This window comes from Lycorma delicatula, chromosome 5 (assembly GCF_047948215.1).
Source record: "Lycorma delicatula isolate Av1 chromosome 5, ASM4794821v1, whole genome shotgun sequence".
NCBI lineage: Eukaryota > Metazoa > Arthropoda > Insecta > Hemiptera > Fulgoridae > Lycorma > Lycorma delicatula.
Window position 1 is genome coordinate 58,898,550 of NC_134459.1, and position 22,101 is coordinate 58,920,650.

Here is a 22,101-nt window from a genome sequence, read left to right on the forward strand (position 1 = left end):
TAAAGTTATGCGATGAAAGTTATGAGTGTAACCAGAAAAGGTTAGCAATTCATTACTGGCTTCTTTTTTTAATTAAACAAATGGTAAACTAGAAAATAGAAGAAAAGAGATGTTATCTATCAGTTTTTCAAAATGACACCATAATATTCAGAAAGTTTTGTGTAATTCTTTACTACAAAAATAAAAGATCTTTTAAATTATATTTCTCTAAAATTTAACTATAGAAGTTATCATTGTCATTGTTATTAATGAATTATGTATAAAAAGCATTTGTAGGAATTGATATTTAATATCTTCCTAAATTGAGTCACTCTGTTGTCTTGTCATCTTCCACTCGCAATATAATTCAACAGAACTTTCACACTCTCTCAAGCTCAATTTTATTTGCACGGTTTTTCCATTTTTCTCTATTAATCATTATTACTGTTCAGCACATAACACTCCTTGATGCTAAAAAATCTCATCATGCTTTTTGTAGTCCCTAGTCCTGCACTGAATACAACTCCCTCTCTGTTGATTCCAACTTTGTATTGATGAAATATAAGAATCTAAGTTTTAACCCTTACAATAACACTGGTATAGCATTCTTCTATAAGACTTCAAAATGTTACATGTTTTTGAATTTTCCAATCAAACTCCCTTATATTATTCTTGTTAAAATTATGGGATTCATACTTTACGAGTATATTGAGAGGTAGCGAACCATGTAATTAACATCTTGATCTTGTTCTAAAACACAATTACTTGGATTTCACATCTGCCTGACCCCAAATTTTAGTTTACTTAAATCTTTAATAATACTCTCCTGTTATTGTACTTACATTAAAAATGGCATGCTGATCATTTTTTGAAGTCAGCCAAAATCATTTGATTATCAACAAACATGTGTGAATTCAAAGAGAAGAAATTTCATATAGCCTTCTCCCATTGCTATATGAAATCACCAATAAAAAAATTAATGAGTGCGGGCAACAAAAGTCACTAACTCCTTGAATTGACTCTTTTGCATTTCTACTTATTACAAATCCAACTTTAATACCTATTTTAGTTTGATATGATCATGCAAAAAAGATAGATATTTAGGTACAACTTTTTTTAATTATATTTCCTGGAATTTTGATCCATTAAAATAATTAACATCTTTATATACTCCGTTAAGGTTCTATATTTATCATTAATCATTACAATGCAGACACAAATGGTACAGGACTTTTCTCTCTGAAGACTTGACTACTCCACTCCTAATTAAATTCCTGCAATTGTACTCGATCGTTGGGTTACCAACTTCCCATGAATTTATAGCTAAAGTTTATTAAAGTCTATCTTTATTTTTTATCACATAATTAGTTTTCTTGGATTAATAGAACAAAAAAGAAATTAATAGATAATATTGTTTAATGGATTAAATTATTTATCTCATAATACAATGAAAAGTAACATATATTGTAATACTTAAACATAATTTGCTGTTTATAATTTATGAGAACAGTCACAATTAAAATATTCCAAAATATTAATTTTAAAAAAATAGCTAATTGTAACGGCATCAATCTGTATTTACTTAAGTGAATAAATACAATAATTACTTCAGTACATTTCTTTAGAATATAGTAGTGTGTATCAAACTGAAAATGAACTAAGAATGTAAAAATTGTAATATTAACATGATTCATTTAGTTCAATCTTTACTGTTTTAAATCTCATAGAAGCAACTGTTGTCAAAACAATCATTTTGTGACAATATATACCCATTTCTTTACCATTTTATTGTTTATTAGGAACTGAATTACAAGTATATATTTTCATATATGATAAAATATTATTAAACCAGTTAAATTTTGTGATAATTGAAATTGTAGCATCATTAACACAAAGAGGCAATCAAAAGATATATTTTTTAAGTACTCAACATGTATTTTGATACTTTATATGATATTTTGTGGTATAATTGTTGAAATATTTTTGTAATACTGTGAATGTTCTTCTGCATTCCTGTATTCCTTTATTGTATAATTTCCTGACCAGCTGTTTAAATATTTCTTTCTTAATTTGTTAGGTATATCATAATTTATGCTCCTATAGTTTTTGTAATAATTATCTGCTCCATAGAAAACACTTTTTGTATAATATCCTGAAGACCAATTATTTCCATAATATTTTCTTGCTTCTGAGTTAAATTGTGTAGTATAATTTCTTATACGCCGATTATTTTCATAATTTTTTCTTGTTCCAGAATAAAATTGTGCTGTATAATTTTGTACAAACAAATTATTTTCATAAGATCTTCCTCTTGGTGAATAAAATTGTGTTGAATAATTTCTTACAGGCCAGTTATTTTCATATTTCTCTGCTCCTGAATAAATATTTTTGTTTTCTTTAGTCGAATAATTTTTATAAAAGTTTCTTGATCCTGAGTAAAATTTTTTGGTATAATTTTCTTTAGACCAGTAGCTTTTATAATATTTTTCTGATCCTGAGTTAATTTTTGTCTCATAATTTTTTTTAGTCTGATATTTCCTCTTTTCTTCTCTAGAGAAATAGTTTTTTGTATAATTTCTTACATAAAATTTTTCTGGCTTTGAGAAAAAATCTAAATTACTTCTTACCGTTAAGTTTCCGTGCTGTTTTGAAGATGTTATCTGTAGTCGAACAATTTTCTTTTTAGGTATTGTACGTTTACGGGTAAATTTTATATCTCTAAACCATAAAAATTTAGGCTTCTGTGGTAGCGGGGTCGCTGTGATTTTGAACATAGTTAAAGGGTATGGAAAACCATTTCTTTTAAAATTAAAACAGAGTCTGTGAAAAAAATTTGAACAGAAATAGAAACATTTACAAAATAATCCTATATTAATTTTATCTTTGAAATAATATTTTATGGAAGAAAAGGTTTTACAACATCTTTCATAAAAATAATTTCCGTAATATAGATATTTTTTTTTCCTCTGGTTTTTGAAACCTCTTCTTACATGTTTTATAACTTTTTTAACATTTTTTGATATATGTCTTGTTTTAGTAGCTATTCTTTTTAATAGTAAAGTTTGTTTTTTTAATTCTTTTATATCATTTATATCTTGAAGTGTTTTTTTAATTGTTAACGTTCGTTTTTTTCTTTTAAGATCTTTTAACGCATTATTATCCTCGATTTCGTCGGCTAAATTTAAATACTTTTTAAAATGGTGCTGCCATCTACTGCTATCTCCATTAATTAACTTATTGTGTTGCTTTGTTTTCTTCAAATGATTACACCATGAATACAGTCTCTACACACACATACATATTAAACACTACTGTAAATTAATTTTATGTAGAACTCAAAAGTAATACAATTATTAAAAAAATTGTTAGGAAAATGTATTAAATCTATAAAAAAGTTAGGAAATGGATGATTACTTTTAATATTATATCTACTTTATCGACAGAATTATTAAAGTATGAATAATTTAAGTATAATAAAAATAATTTTGAAAATTTTTTTCATTTAAATTTTCATTAATTTTATCTAAATTAAAAATTATTTTAAAAAATAAAAAAAAAATAATAATAGTCCATTGATTAAAGAAAAAGTTATTTACTTTAATTTTTTTTTTAATCATGATTCCAGTAACTGAAATTTTATCAAAATATAATCTCTACTGTAAACCTAAAACTAACACTATTTAGACTACTTAAGGCAAGTGAAGCATTTATCAGTTAAAAAAATTGATTTATCCTTATGAGAATATTTGTCTTATCAAAGGTATTAATGTGATTAATTTATCCATGAATTATGGTCCTATGTAAGGTGGCTTTCATTCAAATAATGCTCTATGACCTCCAGAAAACTACTTGTTCCATTTTTTATTTAAAAATTTTTAATGATTAAATTTATTTTAAAATCTGACATCTCCCAACAATTGATTACTGCTTTTAAATAAATAAAGTAAAGAAATAAATAAAGTAAGTAATAATGAAGATATTTAAAATATTGTTTATAGATTTTTGTATTGTTACTGTGTATCTAATATCTTTCTTCAGAAGTTTAAAAATCTTTCCAAATTTATGTTTTTTGATAATGCACAAAACATTGTCAAGGATAGTATACTAAAAATTATTCATTCATAAAATGTTTTACTCATTAATTTATGTACACCAACCCTGGGTATTAAACTTACGGATATTTAAGCTTACATTTTTGTGAATGTAAACTGCATGTTTGATCCAAAGAGATTGTATAATCAGTTATTAAAATAGTGATGACTATTCTGTAGTATTATTTCCTATGAAGACGTCAATAATACTTTTTAGTTTGATACTTTTAAATCTTAAAAACTTGGATTTATTTTAATTCATATAATTACAAAACCTAAATATATGTACATATACATATTAAAAATGAATGCAACTACTTGCATTTTCATATATAAATAGATGATTTGTTAAGAGTATCATTCTTTCATCTTAATTTTCTGATCACATGCTCAATGTAATAACACTACTACAGCATATGATAATTCAGGCTGATTTTTTTTTTTGTTACTAAACATAAAAATTTTTATTCATGTTTTGTATAATTATAATTATACTATGATATCTTAATATAGTAATATGAATACTGTTCTATGTATTTGTTGTTTCTACATGTTTTCTATTTAATTTTGAGTGTAAGAAATGAAATGAATCCTGAAAAATGTAAGCACAAGCAGGAAATCATATCCAAAATATTTGCTTTTTCATTAATAACAGATACGTTTTAAAAAGGAATTGTCATTGATAAAAATTACCTGTTTGTTATATTTCGACCTTGTTCAGAAAGCTTAGGTGCCATCCTGAGACACAAAACTGGAAAGACTATACTAGTTTTTCTTGTAAAGTATTTTAAGTCTTAAAGTTGAAGTTTTGGGTATAATCCCTAACTTTAATATTAATTATTTAGTTATTATTAATTATTTTGAAGTATTTGAGAGTTATTCAAAACAAATGTCAAATCTTTTATTCATAATAAAGTTTAAAAAAAGAAATCATGAAATAAAGATATACAAAATAATAACATTATATTAAATTCTAAATTTACAAGATATAATTTTTAAGATTTATAAGATTTTTAAATTGTTAATCTTGTTCTCTCTAGGTCATTTAAATAATTGATAATTTAACATTTTATCTCATCTAATTAAAATATTTGTATCAAATTTAGAAGTACTTATCAAGAAATATTTTTTTGATGATCAGCATTTAATATTCATATCACATTTTTTTTTTTAAATTATAGAATTTTTTGTTCATATTACACCATCAAAACAGGATAAAAAAAGTTCAATATAAATATTTAGTGATAATTATATTTAAAAATATATATTTATTTAAATGTATGTTAGGAACAAAATATTTGCTAGCTTTGACAAATAATAAAACGTATTACAGAATGAAAATGTAATTTCATTTTGTCACTTCTTTAATTTAATCCCATGAGGTCTTAAATTTAATCAATTTGATTAAAAAATTTGATATTTTTAAAAAAATTAATTTTTGGGAGTCAACTAATTTTAATATTATTCTTTTTTTTTATGAATGAAACCTGATTAATAATTAATTCTTCTTCAGAAACTGCAGCTAATTATAAATGAAAAGAAATAAATTTTTGTAAAATTTCAGGAAATAAGAAATATTTACTTTTTTAAAGGAAAAACTTGAATTGGGCTAAATTCTGTTTTAAAAGGAACTTTACAACCCTGGTGTAAAACTGACTCAAAATACTAATCGATGCTTAAAACAGTAGTGACTGGTTCATCTGTTGGTATGTTAAATTATAAAAACAGTATTTGAATGTCAGTTAAGTCTAAATCAAGCTTTCTGCTGGGAACAATGGCTGTTTTCATACTACTAGATGTGAGTTTGGTTTTAGATTAGATTTTTAATAATATTTGTTTTTGGAAATGTATTCAGAGTGCATATAATGTTGTGTATATATCACATTTACTTATCTAAATGATTTTTTTGCCTATATATTTTGAATTGCTCAAACACGTCTAGTTTTCATCCTGTATTGATAATAAATAAAATTTTCTTCTTGTTCATGTTAAAAATATTACAAATAAGCATTAAATGCCAAAAAGTAGAAACCTTTTAGTAATTTGAAGTATACAGATACACAAAATCTACATTCTAAATAAACAAATTATACCACACACTTTTTTTTAAACAGATCACTAAATATATAAATATCCTTCAAAACCCAGTCTAAACACCACCGACACAGCAAATGGTGTGAAAAATCTCAAAGTTCACAACAACCCAATTTCTCAAGGAAGCTTATTTAGAGTGAAAGCAGCCTCAAATTCAAGTTTTCATAACTTTTATCTTTAATTACAGTTAAATTATATATTTACACGTGAATTTACATTAATAATCAGAATAAATACTGAACATACTATTGAAATATTTATTCATACTATGAAAATTCTCTTACCAGTGCAATTTTTGTTGTAGCAGATTAAAATAATTAAATATAAAATTTAATTGATAAAAAATAAGAAATCATATAAAAACTTTAAAGATTTTTTAAAATAATTCCATAAAATACAAATTATCCCATATTTAGAAAGAAATTTGATGTTTCGCAATTTTTTAGCTTCTTTCTCTATTTTACATAATGATGATTCACAATACTCTAAATCTGGCATCCCTCCATTTACTCTTATCATAGTATAATTTGATAAAGCCCACAATGATAGTGCCATATATTTTAATTTTTTTGAATTTTCTTTTATATTAGTTATGGTATTTATTGTTTTCTTGAACTTTTCTGATGATATTCCACTCACATTAATTTCAGGAAGAAATAATTCATCAATTTTTTTCATATCTGCGATGCCTTATGTATGATGTCAAAATAATATCTGATACCTTTTTGTCAAAATGTTTCATAAAAAATTTCTCTTTATTTTTTAATGTGTTTTGGATAACATACTGATTATTTATCAATTTTTCTTCTGCATTTAATTTTTTTATAAATTTATTAACTATTTCCAAAAAAGGATTAAATCTTCCAGTAGTATTTATGTCATGTGAGAGGTGCTGCAACCTCTACAAATAAAAATAATTAAAGGCTTGTTCTTTGTAAAATAAATAATATTCAGGTTAAGATTAAAATAATTGCATTTTTATTTTACCTAAATATATGTCTTATATATACATATATATTTTTCTAATAAATTAAAATGTTACAAAAATTAAATAGATAATGTTTTTTTAATGTTCACATTTCTCCTAACATTAATAATTGATAGTTGTAGTTTTTAAAATATACTTACCATAATCACACCACTGACCAACCACACAGACAATTAATAAGCTTGGTCTGAGGAAGCTGGTCTTTTCTGGCATAGTGCACTTGTGATTTTTTGCACTTGAGAATTGCAGTAAGCGTTTAATAATCTGCCTAAGAATTTTAAGGAAGATTGCTGCTTGGTATGATTTGTTCTGAGACAAAAATGTTTTAGAACAGTATTGGTTTCTTTGGTTTGAGAGAGAAAGAGAAAGATAGAAATATTATAAAATTATATTAAATATCACAGATGAGGAAATATTTGCATAATTTTCTTACATTCCTCTCATATGTTTCATTATTAAAATAACTGCACATATAATACTGAATGCTGATATTAAGAAGAATAATATTCCTGTTTATAAATTGATGTTGACCAAAATAAGAAACTGGTAATATCATAAATTTGGTTTAGATCCAAGTGCTTAATTTTTTCTTTAAAATTTATAATCATACTTCAATTATGTTCTATGTTGATTATTTAGCATTTAAATGAAATACATTATAAACATAGAAATACAATAAATCTTAGATCTACTAAACAAAGGTACTTCTTCATTTCTAAAATAAATATCTGGATCAAGTTAATGTTAATAATCATTAACAAAAGAATTAAATTTTACATTTTTATTGTAAATTCAAGGAAGGGTTTGAAAAGTATTCCACCACAATAACATTTTTGGTTTAACAGACAAATAATATGAATAAAACCTACTTTTTGTTATCTAAAAGTTTCATCTGAATCTTACTTGACTTTAAAAACACACAGTTGTTCAGAATTCCTAATCATTGTAACTGAAATAGAAGTGTTTTCAAATGTTATTAAATAACCTGCTACTGTTGAAATCTCAGTCATTGAAAGGTTTCTGCAGTTGAATTTCACAAAAAATCCAAACTGTTTATGATGATTGGTATGTTGTTATGAAACAGTTAGTTGTTCAGAAATGAACATTTTATAGTATTCACATAAGACATTAAAAGATCGTTCAAAGATAAGGAAATGGAGTGAACTAATTTGAATAAGAAACTAAAATGAAAGGCATATGAGTATAGCTCCCCAGTTTCAGCAAGATTAAACAGAAAAATGGCATGTGAAAACTGTCATGTGAGTTGTAAAATTTTAAAACAAAGTAAGATAATTAAGATTTGACAATACAATTAAAAAAATAAGTTTTTGTCATCACCATAGATCTGAAAATTATTTTTCTAGACAGGTAACTTTTTTTCAAGTTGCTTCAGTTTAATTTTTAGAGTAATCATTAGTAAAAGTATCCACCAAGATTGAAGTTGCAGCAAGATTTGTAAAAGTTGTCAAGCAGATAATAAAATAATTAGTGACAACGGAGTACATTAATAATAATTTGAAGTTTGTGAAGCACTATGATAGGTGCTTTAATTTTGACACTGATAATGCTGAAAATCAGGCTGATATAAGTAGTTTTAAGGGGGAAAATGGTTTAATAGTAAGTAATATTTCTTCATTAAGCATTTTTATAATGAAAATTTTTATTTTTAACATTTTTCTTGTATTATACTTCTTTAGTAGTGTTACTGAATCTGAATGAAAAACCAATTAAATGTTTATTTATTTTAATCCGATTTGAATATTTAAGTAGAATATCATTAGGTTCACTGTTTCAGGATTAGTTATGTTTTTAGAATCTTCAGGTATTTACTTTAATATTATTTCATATATTTATATTTTTAATTATCATATGGAGTTTAAAATATTAAATTTTTTATTTTATAATTAACTGTGTATTTTGTTACGCTTCTACGACCAAGGTTTTATTGCACTTTACCTTGATCCACCCAGGCAAATGCTGGGACAGTTGCTTTGTTTATTCATAAATTAGCTGTGTATCCACTCCTGTTGTGATTTATGCAATGTTTTTTTTTTCATATTCCAAAGAAAAAGATATTGGTCAGTAGTAATGTACATTGTAGACAATAACATAATGTAAGCAAAGATACATAGAGTAAATACCCCAAACATATTACTGTGATATTTATGTTTGTTAAAGAACATATATGCATATTTTTTCTAAATAATTAAGAATGCAAATTATTTATTTCTATAAATATAAAAAGCGTTAAAAAAATATTTCTGAAAATGTCCATCTCTAACATTCCAGTGAGGAAAAGTAACTGTAGAAAATGAAAAAAATAAATGTTTAAAGAAACAAAAAAGGATGGAATTGGCTAATGATTTGAAGGGAACTGAAAATTATCAAACAAATATTTTCATCAAACAGAATCTCACTTTATTTTTAAACATTGAAATTTAATAAATAATTTGGTCTAGTTTTATCACGATTGTTTTTTTCCCCAAAAATTATAAAAACAAATAAATAAAATAGAAGTAAATAAGTTAAAACTGTATTTGTCATAAATGAAAAACTTTCTTATTTTGCATGTTATATTTTTCTCATAAAACAAACTTAGATAGAAGACATTAAGTAATATAATATGGGAAAATGTATCGTTTAATAAGTTGATCATAAAAAATAAGTTTCCAAATATTTATATATCTGTTAAATATATTATACCATCAATCTTAATGTCAAGTAAAGAGAATGAAGAGAAAATATTGAGTCAATTTATCATAAATTTCATAAGTTTCAGAATGAATCTGCACAAGAGTTATTAAACAGTCAAAAACAAGTAAAAGTAAATAATCTTACCATGCTAATATTAATTTTTTCTTGAATATGCCTTATAACAGTAATGAGAAAATGTTTTTACAACTTAACAAATTCATGAAGCAAGGTACAAAATATTGTTTTAAAAAAAATTTTCATAAAATAGCTAATCAGACAGCAAGGTCAATCAAAACAATATTACTGGAATATCCTTTTAAAAACCCATGTGACAGCTTTGTTTTAAGTTATTTTTTCTAGAACATATTTTTCCATCATAAACTAAATGCTATTTATTTCCAAAAGATTGCATGTGAATTTTCCTAAGGGAAAATAGGTCTACTATCTGCTTTAAGGATCTGTTAGACTGATCATTTTTCTTAGTTTATTCACTACTTTAAAGATTATTTAAAAAAACAAGTTTTGAATATATTTATTCTTATCAAGTCCCTAAAATTTTTGGCTGTAACCATAAAATTAAAATTATTGATAAATTGTTCTCCTAATCACATGTACAAGTCCTAACAAAAAAATTTCTTAAGTAAATTTTTTTTATTCATACTCCTAACATTAAAATCTATTGAAATTTTGAAATCTACTCTTTTGCATGACTAGCATATTTCTTTTCCCTTTATACTTTGCATGTAAGTGAAATAAAATATAAATTATCTGATAATTTGTATAAAAATAAAACAATTTTAGATAATTCAGAGACTTACAGATTATACTTTGACTTGCTTATTTACTTGTTTTTGCCGTAGAACACACTATTAAAGTATTGCAGATTCCTACTTATATATGATTTCTTTATATATTATACATGCAATATTTGGTTTTGTAAAGCAGAGTAACTGATAGTTATAAAAGTTCCAAAGGTTTTGTATAAAAGTACGTTTTTACTCTGTTTAAGAAGTCTTTCACTAGATAATACATTTTACAAATTACACCTTCAGTTTCATAGAATTCTTTGTTAAATTTATTAACTATACTAAGACCCACATCAGCCATCTCACCGTTATTCAGATTTTGCTCACACTTTAAAGACAAAAAGGTACAGTTGGTTATCAAAAAAGTAGTATTTACTATGAATGATATCGCCTTTAAAGCAGATATAACTGATCTAATTTTATTCCACTGTTTATCTTTAATACTTGGATATTCTGCTGAAGATAATATGTTTCCCTTTTTGCAATACATATCCATTATTGTTTCATTTACATGACCTAGTTCATGGTCATTATAGAGGTGTAATATAGATCGTTTCTGTCTACGATGAGTATTAATTAATAAATTGTAGTCTTTCCTGATATTTTTTTTTAACTTTTCAGATAAAAGTTTTATTTTATAAGTATAATAATCTTCACAATAAATAAAATTATTCTGAAGACATTTTATTGCATTTTCTATTTTCAGTACCGTATTATTTACATATGTCATTAATAAATCTTCATCTGTATCTTTAATTTCCAACTGAATTATTTTCTATAGATAAAAATAAAATAAAAACTTTTTTATGAACTCAATAATCAGAAGTATATGAAATTAGGTTATACATATTTTGTGAATAATAGAAAGCCTGACTTAACTGTAAGCATATCAGCCACTAGTTTACCTTTTTGTGCAAATTTCATATAGAAAACACAGTCAATTTCATATAGAAAAGACAGTTCTACAGGCACAGAGTCATTACTACAATGAACATCAATAAAGAGGTCCTCTGACTAATAGAAGATGCCAACAGGATGTCACAGATGGAACCAGGATAGTGACTGATTTAATTATAATCATACTTCTTCAAAGAAATGAAGGATAAGGAAAGATGAAAAGGATGGACCTCTAGGGACTACCTCTTAACAGGATGGGTTTATTGTCTTGTTTAGGACCAAGAACTCATAAGTACATTTATTAGAGTGAGATATTATTGTGTAATTAATAAAATTATACCTATTAATTTTATTGGCTTACTAAGGACAGATAATGCAAACAGAATGAATCTAGACATCAGCAGAACATTTAAATTGGAATTTCCAATTTCAAACAAAATGCTTCTCCAGGCTTAATATGAATAGGTTGAATATGTATATAAGTTATATACAGTGATGATTTAAGTCATTTACACTTTTTGAATACATTCTTAATATGTGTCTACCTAATTAAAAAAAACTGCTAGCAATAATAGCGATTGATACTGTCGTGAAAGCAGTTGTACCATAGCACTTACTGAGAATGGTTGCAATATTAAGGCCTTCAGAACTTGTGAATTTTGTTGTAAAAAGTAAAAACAATAAAGCATGATAGACCAGAATATATGAAACAGAAAGTTGAGGATTTGGAATGCAAGAGGCCCTTGTAGCTAATTAAAATTAGCTACAAGTGACGCCATAGCTACAGCTACTAAGACGCCATAGAAAGTAATGGTGAAATGTCTAAAATCATTAAAATGATTAAAGGTTTCAAAATGATTAAAGACACTTCTTTAATTATTCTTACATTCATTCCTGTTTCATTTCTTGAGACATTCCATGTGTGCTGAATTAACAGGTTTTATAGAGTCGTAGTTGCACTACGACATCCTTACTCCTACACTACATGTGGGTACCATCTTACCCAACTTAAATTCTATTAACTTAAAACACATTTTAAATTAATATTTTGAATAAATAATAATATTTTAGGGAAAAGTTTTTTTCTCGGTTCTGTAGATGTCTGTAGCCTGAAACATTTGTTACTTTCTATGATGACATTCTTACTCATCAAAGGATAGAAATGTAGTTCACTATATGTATATATATATATATATTTGCATTAAATATTCTACATAATAAAGAATATAATCCTCTCTACTCTCCTTACTATTAAAGGAAAAGCATACAGTTTAAAAATTACTTTATTTTTAATAAAATATATGTATCTGTGATTCCTAGTTATAAAACTATAGAACGAAGTAATTATGTTTTTCTTTTTAATTTATTCTTAATATAATTACAAACATTACTGCATATTTTATTTAAGTATCCAATACCAGGAAAATAGAATATTTTTTTTTTAATACCATCAGCAAGCTTTGCATGAAAAGCTGATACATTTGCATGATAATTTGCCATTTTACACAGTTCCGCACATTTCTTTTTCATAAAGATAGCTTTATTTAAAAAATGTCCTTCTAATTTTTCATGTATATCTCTTTTTCCTCTTCTTTTACATTCTGATTCATCTTGATTTAAATTAAAATTCAACCATAGTTTTTTAATAAGATTAAAATACTTATGTTTTTTAGCAACATTTAATGATGTATCCCCATTATTTAATGAATTCCAATGTACTATTATTGGTAAAGTTTCTTTCTATATATAAATAAAAATAAAATATAGAATCATTTTGCTATATTAATAAAACATTAATTAATTTAATCCTTTCAGTTTAATCCTTTTACCATTTAATTTATTCACTCTGTCATAAAAATTAAATTCAGGCTCAATTTTTACTTTTTTGACTTTAATTAATTCCACTAATTTTTTAAAAAAATCAGGTGTTGATATAAAGAGGTTATCTAAAAAAGCAAGTTTAGTATATTGACAATTTTACCAGTTATGATTTTTATTTTAGCAAAAATTAATATCACTGCAGATACTGTTGAAGAATCTTAATCAGTGGCCAGACTTGGCATAATGTTTATATATTATACTATATATTCTCCCATCTAAAATATAATACATATATATTTTCTTGGGATTATTTGAAAAATTCTGAATGAATTTTCAGGATGTAGAAATATGATGTGATGAAAATCACATGTCACATTGTTTGTGTCAGAAAATATCATTCATGTAGACCAATTTTTAATAAATTAAGAATGCTGACTTATCCATTCATTCTTATTTATGAACATATAACATTTGTTCCAAAAAAAGTCACTTATTGCTTTACACTATACACATTACACTAGTCAGATTATTCACTAGTATCAAACCAGACAATATAACTATTTTCAACATAATATAGCATGCTTAAATTTCTATTTTTAATAAATTAACAGATAGTCTCATAATCTGTTTGTTTAAAATTAAATTTAAGAGATTTCTTTTTACAGAAATTATATTACTTTATTGATGAATTTTTAAATTAAACCTAAATTTTTACATACTTAATTTAATTTTTAGGTAAATAAGTAGTCAGATATTTAGTTAAATATTTTAGCCTTGAAAATAATTATTTTACAATATACAAATTTTATTTATTTATTATCGCACTTACTTGCATTATTATATTTTATTTCATTAAATAAGTAATATTTGTATATTTGTTTGAACCACAGCCATTGCTCTTCTTATTTATATGTTCTATGTAATGCTGTTTTGATCAAGATTTCCATACAAATCATAGAAGGAAATAATAACAACTTCCCTTCCAGGCAAATGACAGAGCAATTCCTTTTTGTTATCCATGGAATAGCAAATCTATCATAATTAATTTAATCTATACTGTAAAATGTATAAAATTATGCTCTGATATGATTAAAATATTTATTTATTATAAATAACTCTATAAAACATTTTTTTTTAAATAATTTAAAAAAATTATTGTTACAATAAAAATGAATTTTTTATAAGCTTTTTAAATTATTTTACATGAAACATCATCTGGATTGAAATAGATTTCAAATCTTATCACAGTCATAATGTTTGCCCAGGCCTTAAAGTAAAATTTCTGTAAAATTTATTGTAACTTTTAGTTTTTTTTTCTAGCTCTGAAATTGCTCCAATTAATGAAGTTATTTCTTTATGAAAACATTTTAATAACCTTTATCAGCAGATGTAAAATCTAATTAAAATTTTTTAAACATAAAGCTTTTTGTTCAAATTGCCACAAATAATAAAATTATTACCTTATAACAAAGTTATAAGGTAACCTAACAGTTATCTAATGGTTGAACTCACTCAATGTTTTCATAAATTACAATCTCTAACACTTTTTTAATTGATTTTTATTTAGATAAAGAAAATAAGTAATTATTAAATAAAAAAGTAAGATAATCTGTAGGAGAAAAACAATGTACAATTTTAGTATTGGTAAAGAAATTAAATTTTATGCATATGCTGGGAAAGTTCAGCAAAAAACTACTGCCAAATTTTCATAAATTTTCAAATACAATAATGGGTATTAATTACACAAATTTATTTTTTGAGATTAACTTGTTTATATTAAGGAAATGAAAAATTATATTTTTAATGTTAAGCTAAATGTTTTTATTGAATATATTATAAACAACTAATATAAATAATAATATTAAATAATTTTTGGTATATTTTTATAATAATCAACAATTCATATTTATTAAAATTTGATAATTAATATTAAATACAATGAAAGTAGCTATTTTAAGGTTATTTAAATAAATTGAAAAATAAGAAAACATTCAAAAACTGATAAAAAAATGAATATACTGTAAATCTAAACAGTCGTTCCAGTTTTTAATAATTACCATCAGAAAATTCTATAGAATTAGTTTCTTATTAATTTTTTATTTTATTCTAATTCCTACATTTTTTATTGTTATTAAACATGTTTTGTTCTTATACATGGAATACAAGTGGATGTTAATATCTGTAGCATCATACGAAATAATACCAAATCTGATTGGAATTTGAACAAGAACCTTCTGGATAAAAGAGAAAGAAGCTAACAATGGTAATGACAGAATGGTCTAACAATCATCATCATCATCAGCAGATGATGATCATTATCTGCTGATGCTGATGTTTAACAGTCAAAATGCTCATATTTTTTACATTTTAAATATATTTTTGTGATTTTTTTTTTGGGTGGGTTGCTTTCTTATTTTCCAATTAAATATGAATTATTTATTGAAATTTAAATGTTTATATCATAACAATTAACATATTTTATATCTGTATGTAAGGTACTAAACAGTGTGTGTGTGTGTGGGGGGGGGGGGTGCAGAATTTAATGTTGTGTAAACTTTTTAGTAAACTCTTTGATTTAGTTTATCCCTTGATATTTAACCATTTTAAAACAGAATAGTAAAAATAACTTATATAATATTTTTTCAGAAGGAAATAATGTAAATAAATCAATTTTCAAACCATCAATTTTAAAAAAATATCTTTGTAATATCAATATCTATACATAAATATATTTATAGATTTACAAAAATAATTTAAAAACACATTCAACAAATGTTTTATGCAAATGATGTGAAGAATGAAAAGATGATAATGGATGTAGTTAATAAATAAATAATGGAAAGAAATATAAATTAATTTATTAAAATTATATTGATTTTGTATTTGAATGATAAATAAATGCTTTATTCAGATTTTTAAATGATATTACACATTGTATAAAATCATGTCAGGAATGGCCATAAATAAAAAATGGAGTTTCTTAAGCATTTGCCTGAAAAATTAAGGAAAACCATGGGAAAACCTTGATCAGAAAAGAAAATTTGTCTATTTGAATGATAAAAATTACATACAACAGTTTATTACAGATCTACTATATTGCATATTAGATAAGAAATTGTTGTTTTGAGATGTTTCATCATCTTCTAAGCACAATAGTCTATAAATATTAAACAACATAGTTAAAAATTATTTCCCTTTAAAAGATCCCATTACACATGGGAACTAAATTAATATAAAACATACAGAGAAAAAAATTATATAAGAAAATTCATAAGACATTAACAAGATGATCCTACAATGGGCTATTAGTTCATTGTTTGGCACCTATAAATATGTACCAGATAGAATAATATTTAGTAAATTAAGAATATCAATCTGCCCACATATTTTTATTTAGAATTTTCAACCTTTGCTAAAAAGATTAGTCACTTATTTAAAAAAAAGGTAACATTTCTATCAAATCAGTGAAGAGAACTGTGTTTTTGTAACTCAACGCTACTTTTTTGTAACACAATGTTCAGGTTTATAAGAATAGGCCTTATTTGTTTTCATAGTAATTTTTAATAAATCATTAAACAAATTTTTCTGCTGTCTTATTTTAAAAAAATTAAAAGATTTTATTTTTTTTAACGGTATTATTCTGTCAATGAGTTTCTCTTACAACACTTCTTTGTAGTCCTTAAGATCTATTTCACAAAAAGTTTATAGTTTGGTGTAATAAATGATTAAACAACACATAATTTATTTTTACCAAAGCCTTACTTGTACCAGTGACATAACTCAGTAAAAAAATAATTTATTTTATTTATTCATTCAAATAAGAGTGATAAATTTTTAAAAATTCTCTTCACATACATATATGTCTTATAAATATGTTTATAAATTACTGTATTAACCCGTGCACTTTTTTTAATTTGGTAATAAGCAGGATGTATATTTTCCACAATCTCATTGAATAATTGAGTTAAAGCTTCAGTTTTAGTTTTATGAAAAATATAATAATCTCTCCGATATTTTGCTATAAAATTTATTGATGGTTTTGAAGTTTTCAGTTTATTGCAAGTTCTTTTTCTGTGGTGCTGTTGAAGAAATAGTTTTCTCTTCAGTTTTTTTAAATATTTTTTTGAAAGTGTTGTTGTTCGTGTGTAATTTCTGTGTTTTTTTTTCCGTCTAAACACATATCGACGCTTTCTAATTAAATATTTGTTGTTAACACCATCATTATTTTCATTATTAATAATTTCTTCAAAATTTGAATATATTTCATCTAATTTAGATTTATTTTTAAAAATATTATTTTGATGTAATGTTCTGTTGATGTTATTATTAATTGTTGAAGTTGATATGGAATTAATTACTTTTGAATTAAAAACATTAAAAATTGTCTTTAATTTATTTTTTTCATTGTCACTGTTATTATGGATTTCTCCTTTCATTGAGTATTGAATTCCATTGTTGAATACGGCCATATTCTACACAAATATATAGTATTTATATAAAGATTAACTTATTGAATTTTTTTAATTGTTTAAATGTTTTATTAATATATAATTTTTTTTTATAGTTCAGAATAATAATAAAATAATAAAAGAAAAAAGAATTTAAAAGAGGTAAATGACTTTAGAAGTAATTAAGAGAGACTTTTAAGCTAGAGGTAATGACTTTTTTTGATGTAGGTATTTTGTTTGGTAAACAATATGGCAGAAATTTTCTCATAGAACATTTACCTCAACAATATAGCATCTTTTTGTTACATATAAAGAAAACGAAATGGTACTTCGATTCAAAATAAAACTTCAGTTTTCAAACCTTATTTACCTGAAACCAGCCATTTTTAATGTGTTCTAATCCTATGTGTGTCACCTATAATACTGTGACACCAAAAGTTTTAATGTTTTCACAAGCCCATGCTTCTGCTCTTGAAACGAGCACCTATAAAACTGTATTTAAATAGTGAACTACCTACTCACTGGTTTGGGCTGGGTATAAAACTTTGGACTAGTTACTGAATTTGCCAAATGTAATTATTTTAGACTTTTCTATAGATTCACTTAAAGGAATGTGTTTATTGCTGTAATAAAATTACTGATAACATCAGTAGGGTGTTATTCTTCATATTATGTGAACATTTCTCTGACAAGCCTACATGTAACTTGTAAAAGATTGCTATCATTGTTTAGCTGTAAATAAACATCTTTTCGAGTAATTTCCCTTATTCTGTAAGTTTCTTTTAATTATGGGAAAGTATTTTAGATAATAAATAATAATTTAATAACTAAGTTAATTTCAGTTTATTATATTACTAATAATAATGTTTTTGCTAAAAAATAAATCTCTCTAACAATCAAGAACTAGTTTTATTTTGAAAGATTGACATTTTGTTTGTTTCTAACAAAAAATTTTATTAGTAGTATAATTTTTCTGAGCTACTAACAAACCCATGCAAAATTTCAAACAATTGATTCGTAAATGAAAATATTTTAATCAATTAAAAATGTAAACCTTTTCTTGGGAAACATTATATTGGTACTTATTTGAATATTTTGATTTGATAATAATGTCTAAATTGGATTATTACAAATTATTTTTTAAATATCAAATTTATATATTGAGACAATTTTTGTAAAATTACCTAAGTTTGTAAAATTGTTTTTAAATCAACAACAATTCAGAATTATGCAACAACAGATCGGAGTTTAAAAGTGAATACTTTTTATACTGAAAATTTATACCTACAATTTTACAATCAAAACAAAAATATATCCTCAAATTTTGTAAACATCACTTTACTGTAGAGAATACAAACTAATTTTCTTTCAAAAGGTTTTTCTGGTTTCAAATGGGACAAAAATCTCTATACAGAGAGAGAATTATATGCATACATAGTATGTGTGTGTGTGTGTGTGTGTGTGTGTGTGTGTGTCTGTATAAACAAGAAAGCAGCCATTAGATCATTCATCACTAATTCTTTTATTTTCCAATTAACTAAAAAGAAAAAAATCAACAGAGATATTCCAGAGTAAATCCTTAGGGAAAATAAGTGAAAATCTATGGTTTTTGCTATCGAAGAATATCCTTCTCTTTTTACTTAACCCTTTTACTTAATGTTAGAGTGTCTTTATACTTCAAAATATCTTGGTAGACAACATTTCAAGTGCATTGCCCAAACAAAATATTCCTGCCAAGTTTCAAATTCCCAGAAATTTAAAAATATAGGAACACTACAGGAATTAATCAATCCTTAATCCGATTCCATCATCTTCAAATAAATTTAAAGGAAAATCTCTAACTAGGTTGCAAAAATAATGAAGATGGATTTGTGCTTAATATCAAGCTTTTATCACAAGTTTGAAGGATGTGTATAATCCAGATATATAGAAATCCACCTTTAACTCAAATTTACCTTTTGGGGAAGGACTTAAGAAAAATCCTTTAATCTGATTTAGTTCAGACTACTATTTCATGAGTTAATGATTAAAAGGAATCCACTTACACAACAGACACATACCAGCAGCCTACATTGAGTTCATTAGGTAAAGATATTGGTGAATGTACAGTCCTGGATTCAATTACTGTAATTTTTTCATCTACTATATCATTCGTATTTCTAGTTCTTTAATGAACCTCTGATTATCCCTCTTACTAGAAAGAAAAGAATAAAAAAAATTAATAAGATATGTGTTCAATTTAAACTGGGCTTGCATTTAGTTATACGTACATTTTTAAATGTAAAAGAAAGCAGTCCAGTTTATTAAATTTATAAAGTAATATTCATTATAAATATCATATTACACTTTCCATCTAAATATACTTTCAAAGAGACTGCTGAGAAATCTTTTAATCTTTAGCCAATTCTGAACAAGAATTCTTTTTTCATTCTGAATCTTTTTTGTTATTTTGTTATTAATTGCCATTCGATGACCACGTGCCTGTATAGCCGCTTGTACAGCATTATTTGCAGCTCTTGCAGCTCTAGATGCTACTATTGCTGCACCTAATGCAGAATTTGCTGCACGTCCAGCAGCTTGTCCTACTGCACATGCTGAAATACGCGCAGCTGTTTTTTTCAAAATTTTATTCATATCTCTTGATTCAGAAGAATTTTGATAGTCATTCACATCTCTTAATACTCTGCCTATTCTTTTAAATTTTAAACGTTTTTCATTTCTGTTTTCTAAATTTTCATTTCTGTCACTTGGTGAAAATGATTTCAAGATTAATTCATCATCAAATATTTTTGTTTCCTTTATGCCAGTTAACTGAATGAATGTTTGAAAATCCACGATGTAGTTAAAACGTTGTCGTCCATTTTTTGCAAATGTCGGTTTCTATAAATAACATATCATTATTAGAAAATTCTTCATTTTTAAGTTTCTAAAACATATAATATATCTCTCAATATAGTTTTATGTAATAAAAATAATAATTCAAACCTTTCACGGTTTTGTTAAAAAAAACGAAAGAGGTAAATTTTCAATAATCTTAATTTATCAGTCATAAGGTAATCACAAAAATGTTGATTTATATTTTCAATAACCTGCATAAATGTTAAAAACAAATCATTAATGTATTAATCAGTTTTTTTTTTAAATAAGTATATTACTTTAGTGTAATGTGATGCATCAGTAATAAATGACCTGTCTACAGTACGAGAGTGGCTATAATGGCATATTCAGAAAGTAATGCTGCGAAAGTAATACATTTGAAAAACACAGAAGTATTGCCTTGTTTGTATATGTTGTTAACTATTTATTCAAATGTTGACTCGATCATAATAATTAATATTTTGAAGTTATTAAAAAAACACATCATAAATTTTATTTTATATATACTACTTTTTTGTTCATTTATTATTTAAAATTCAGTAGTTAGAAAAAAACATTGATACATAAGTCTGAGTGTGACAAGAAATAGTTATTGCAAAAATTACACAAGTAAATTTACTTCACATTCAGTGTGTGAACAATTTTTCAGTCGGTACAAAATAATTGTCTTTTGCAACAGTGTAGTCCATTTTTATTACTTTTCGATTAATATAATTACAAAGATCTCAAGCAAGAATTACTCGTAACAATAAAATCAAAGTTTACAAATTTTCTCACATAAACTGGACCTACATATGAATATACGTTTATCATAACAATAAAATTCACTATTTATCATATAAAAGGCATAAACTCAACCCACTTGAACAATACAATACTTACAAACACACTAAGTATGATAAAACCAACAATCTTAGAACAAATCTAATAAATGGTATTATTTAATAAAATAAATCTAGAATACTCCCAAAAAGATGAGATGGAAGATTTAGAAAGGGAGTTGATCGATAGATTTGTTTTTTAAAAGATATTTTGTATTGTAAAATCAGTAAAGGAAGACAAAAATTGCAATACATGAAGCATAAAATGAAGTAACTATGTTGTAATTAATACCTTAAGTTTAAAATATTAGCAGAACTTTACAGATGGTAATGGAAAATTGCATCAAAACAAAACACACAACTTATTACCCAAATGGAATTGCATACTACATTTCAGAATGATTTTGTTTATTTTTTTTTAATATTATTAATATCTACATGCAGAATATTTATTATTTCTTCCCTTATAAATTCTGGGAAATAATTTTACCTATCAAACTGAAGAAAAAATATTCAATGAAAAATTAACTTCATTGCCTTCACTAGCTAGGTAAGATGTTAAATGCAAATTTATATACAGATTTT

General features: G+C 24.7%; 2 protein-coding genes across 5 annotated transcripts in view; one reads left to right on the forward strand and one right to left on the reverse strand.

Annotated features, from left to right (window-relative positions):
* Nucleotides 1-22,101, forward strand: part of stac (C2 and C2B_Munc13-like domain-containing protein staccato) — a 352,276-nt gene that overhangs the window by 48,348 nt on the left and 281,827 nt on the right. The gene's annotated exons all lie outside the window — the stretch shown is intronic.
* Nucleotides 1,551-22,101, reverse strand: part of LOC142324985 (uncharacterized) — a 91,539-nt gene continuing 70,988 nt past the window's right edge. The window contains exon 3 of one of the 3 annotated variants that reach the window (XM_075366191.1): nt 1,551-3,263. In XM_075366191.1, coding sequence (XP_075222306.1) covers nt 1,926-3,263 — 1,338 coding nt within the window. In that variant the 3' untranslated portion in view covers nt 1,551-1,925. Of the gene's footprint in view, nt 3,264-9,794; nt 11,428-12,858; nt 13,290-22,101 lie in introns of those variants that run through there. The other 2 variants (XM_075366192.1, XM_075366194.1) reach the window with 2 other exon arrangements.